The following is a 4518-nucleotide window of genomic DNA, read 5'->3' as shown; positions in this document are numbered from 1 at the left end:
GTATTGCCGAAGTTTGTCAGAGATGGAAATTGGACTGCTAATCTGCCAGTACACTCACGTATTAAGTACTCTAGTTGTTATCAGTTAGGGAAGCCGAAGGCTAGACTAATGAGACATTTCAGGAACCCAAAGGATACACTCAGAACAAATTTGAGAGGAATCATAGAAACACACATTATTCTGAGTTTGAAGGGACCCACGAGGATCATCAGAGTTCAGCTCTTGAAGAAACGAGATAAATGTCACAGCATGTGAGACTGCAACTCAGATAGAAGCTGTTTCTTTCATTATGAACTGTGGTCTATTGAAGAAAAGATAAGCTAAATATGAGTGAACATACTCATTTTTTTAACTTAAACTTTTAAACTTTTTAAAACAAAGCATCTATTGAAGAGCTTCTGAATATGTTCCTATCAGGCATGAGAAAGCTTGGCCCAGTGTACATTTGATTTAATTTTCCATCTTTACTGGTAAAACTGACATTTCTCCATGTAATTTGAGCCTTTACTATTCTTGGCACCCAATAAAACTTTCCATACGAAAGTCTCTATTTCAGTTTTCACCAATGAAAACACACTTTCACTTTGTTGAGACAGAAGTTGAAGTTTCTTATTTTATTGTATTGAAAACTATATTTGCCACATATAAAAAGACAAGCAAGGGCCCTTGGAACTGCCAAAACACTAGTACAAGCTATGTAAAACTGCTTTTCTAAGCCATGCAACAGAATTACAATGCTGGGAGGGCACAGGTGAACAGAAACATATAGAATCATAGAGTCACATAACTCCTACTAATTGTTGGCTATTCTTAATAACTTAACCATCCAGCTTGACAGACTACCCAATGTGAACCAGCTGGTTACCAAATACTATGAATATAAGCAGTCTTGGTTCTGCCAGGTAGGTTAGAAAGAGCAACTCTGAAGTTTCGTTTACACTATTATTTGAGACAGATGTGATGCAATCCCCTCCAACCAGTTTTAGCATGAGCCTATGGCATAATGTCTCCACTTTTCAAGAAGCTGACAAAGGTTTGCCTGTAGTCCTCTGGGATGAAGGCAGTTTAGATGGCTACAATATTCCCACTATTACTTCACCAAATTATTTTCTGTGACATGGACATAACGGTCTTTTGTGATGATTTGTGTCATATGAAAGCTGTAATTCACTTACCACATTGCTGCATGTCCTGTACCGGATGTTTCGTCCTTCACAGGTCCTGTGTCCAAAAATTAAAAACAAACCCAAGCCCATTAATAGCTGAATATAAAAAGCAAACACATAATGTTTACAGTATCTTTCCCATACGTATCTCTAATCACCTACTCCCCCAACAACCTCTTTCCCAAAGTAAAGAGCTCTCAGTCCCTGCTGAAGTATGAATTCCACAACTCCTTAGCTTCCTACCTTTGTTATCAAAATTAGTTTCTAGAAGGTAGCATCAGCTTATAAATGATGGAGGACAGAATACAGAATTTAGCTACAAACCAGCATCTGAATTGCATTAATAATGCCTTGTGTCTCCCAGCTGTTCATAATGATTTCACAAGGGCATAGCTCTGCGCCTACCTGGGCACACACCTTAACACTGACACAGTCTAAGCAGACAGGTTTTATCTGCTGGGGAACAAATGGGCACTGGGAGAAAGGAATTATGCCTGTTCAGGGGTCAGTGCTAGGGCTGATACTCTTCAACATCTTTGTTGGCATCATGGACAGTGGATTGAGTGCACTCTCAGCAAGTTCACTGATGACACCAAGCTGTGTGGGGCAGTCACAGCTGGAGGGAAGGGATGTGCCATCCAGAGCAACCTTGACATGCTGGAGTGGTGGGCCAATGCAAACCTCATGAAGTTTAACAAAGTGAAGTGCAAGGTCTTATACATCTGGACCAGGGCAATCCCAGGCACAGCTATAGGTTTGGCAGGGAAGTAATTGAAACTAGCAGTGAGGAGAAAGATTTGGGAGTGACAGTGGATGGGAAGCTCAGCATGAGCTGCAGTGTGCATATGGTTCTATAAAATCCCATTATTTTGAATCCAAAATTATATATTTGTGCTTAAGAGAATCTGGAATACAGTCCTGAAGCAGCATAGATATAAATCACAAACTACTCTGCAGATATATTGCGAAAATATATCATGTCAATCTGAAAGCTGTTTACATGCTTTGGTTCTTGGGTGATAACTGGGAAACCCTAAAGTTTGGTCTTGCAGAGGGGACAAGGGGAATTTAGCAAGAAGTTTCTAATGTTCATGAATTGTCACAGCACTAGCTGCATCCAGAATTACACATTTTGTCTGAACATTCCTGGCCACTAGCGAAAGGAGGAAAAATAGAAGAAAAAAAATGCATAGTTTTGTGGCATATATCTAATTAGAGTACCTATTATTTTTCCTAATGCAAAGGATAAGTGAAAAATAAATGGTGTTTAATTTCTAAACAAATAATAGGATGAAACCATGAAAATAAGAAACTGAGAGGTAGCTGATGGAAAGGAAGTGTAAATATCCCAGGCAGTTCAATGGTTCTAAGGTTAATATACTACACTATTTGAAATTGCTATAACTGCAGGTCTGTGTGAAGCAAAGTAATGTCTGATGGGTTGTGTGGCATTTCTCAGAGTCAGATGGGACACATATTGAGCTCGATGAACAAGCTGTTCAGCATGGTATACAAGGCCTGCACTAGTAATGCCTGCACAGTATACTGTTTTCTTTGTTACCTATAATTAGCAAAGTACCTCTATTGATTGAAATATAACCAGGTTTCCACAGTACTATTACAAGCCTGTGTACATTGCTTAGAAATGACTGGGACAGTGGTGGTGGGCAGGGGGTCTCATTTGGATGTTTTGTTGTTGTTGCTTTTCAGTTCATAGCCTATTGTGAATAGAATTTTTATCATTGCAGTGCTAAAACTATTTTTTTCTGCTTCTAGATACTCTGAGCACACTTTTCACTTCTGTGCATGCTTGCAGTGATCAAAATTTGTTTGAATTAATGATACAATACTACATTGGATTCACGGCATTTCTATTATGCTTCTAATAGCATTTTATATGCCAAATGCCTCACAACAGAATGTTTTCTTTCTACTTAGATTTCTTCTGAAAATATGATTAGGTTTATTTACTTGTTTATCTTCTCCTGTGATCATTTATTCCACTGTGGTACATTTGCCCTGATTTTGTACTCCCACAGGTGTAAATGACTATTGGAGGAATTTCACAATTAAGGTGACAGAAAGGATGACTTCAATAATTTAAAGGAAACCTGTTCCATTAATTTTAGAGTTAACTCAGTATGGAAAAATTTCTGTTTTTAAAAAAAAGGACAAAAGAAGGATACAAATCCATGCAGATGCTGTCCTTTTTCTTGGATAGTTCAAAATGGTTTGGATTTAAAAACTCAGGCTTGGCAGGCATTTAGTCCTGAAGGAATGTGTGCTTGTTAAATCCTGGCCAAAAAAAAAAAAAAAAAAAGGGAGGGGAGAGGAAGTTGTGAAATTAAGAAATAAAAAATGTAAGGAATTCTATTCTTTTGAAGGATAAATTTTAAAAGCCAAACCCTACATTCTGATTTGTACTGAGAACCTCCACAGAGTATGCTGTCTGAACTCATAAAACACACAAAATTTCACCTAAGGTCAAATACTCAGAATACATGATGCGGAGTGCTAAGAAGTTATCTGGCTGTTGACCTTGCTTTTGGGAGCCCTGCTGGCATCAGGACTGGTATAGGTCTGCTGTGGGAGAAAAGGAGAAGAGCCATGGACAGCACATGTCAGAGTACGTGCTCTCCTTGAACCCACTGAGCCCAGCTTCTCTGTTCTACAGCAGGGTTCTGGGATCAGTGAGGGGCTAGTGGACTGTGGAAGTTTTGGGCTTTCCTTCTCATATCAGTTGTGAAACAGCCCTGTCACACTAGCCTGTCATTTAGACTGAAAACAGGTAGATCTAAACTGAGAGCAGGTTTAGATTAGATACTAGGAAGAATTGTTTCCTGTGAAGGTGGTGAGCCACTGGAACACTTCGACGGGAGGAGTTGTGGATGCCCCATTCCTGGAAGAGTTCAAGGCCAGGTTGGATGGGGCTCTGAGCAACCTGGTCCAGTGGAAGATGTCCCTGCCCATGGCAGGGGCATTGGAAGTAGATGATCCCTTCCAACCCAAACTAGAATCACAGAATCATAGAATTCAAGGGTGGAATGGACCTTACAGATCATCTAGTCCCAACGCCCTGCCATGGGCGGGGACACCTCCCCACTAGATCAGGTTGCTCAAGGCTCATCCAGCCTGGCCCTAAACACTGCCAGGGTCGGGGCAGCCACCACATCCCTGCGCAGCCTGTGCCAGTGTCTCGCCATCCTCATGGGAAAAACCTTTTATCTCACATGTAACCTAGACTTTCCCTCCTTCAGTCTGAACCCACTACCCCTTGTCCTATCACTTTAGATCCTAACACAGAGTCCCTCTCCAGCTCCTTGTAGGTCCTTCAGATATTGAAAAGTTGCTA

General features: G+C 40.5%; 1 protein-coding gene across 1 annotated transcript in view; it reads right to left on the bottom strand.

Annotated features, from left to right (window-relative positions):
- The window catches only part of LOC103801015 (ADAMTS-like protein 1), a gene marked incomplete at its 3' end in the record, with an annotated part of 51426 nt that overhangs the window by 22354 nt on the left and 24554 nt on the right, over positions 1 to 4518 (bottom strand). The window contains exon 3 of the mRNA XM_009073412.1: positions 1176 to 1221. Coding sequence (XP_009071660.1) covers positions 1176 to 1221 — 46 coding nt within the window. The remainder of the gene's footprint in view (positions 1 to 1175; positions 1222 to 4518) is intronic.

Source organism: Acanthisitta chloris, unplaced genomic scaffold (assembly GCF_000695815.1).
Source record: "Acanthisitta chloris isolate BGI_N310 unplaced genomic scaffold, ASM69581v1 scaffold784, whole genome shotgun sequence".
NCBI lineage: Eukaryota > Metazoa > Chordata > Aves > Passeriformes > Acanthisittidae > Acanthisitta > Acanthisitta chloris.
Note: the sequence above shows the minus strand (reverse complement) of the source record. Positions and strands in the feature narration are given on the sequence as shown.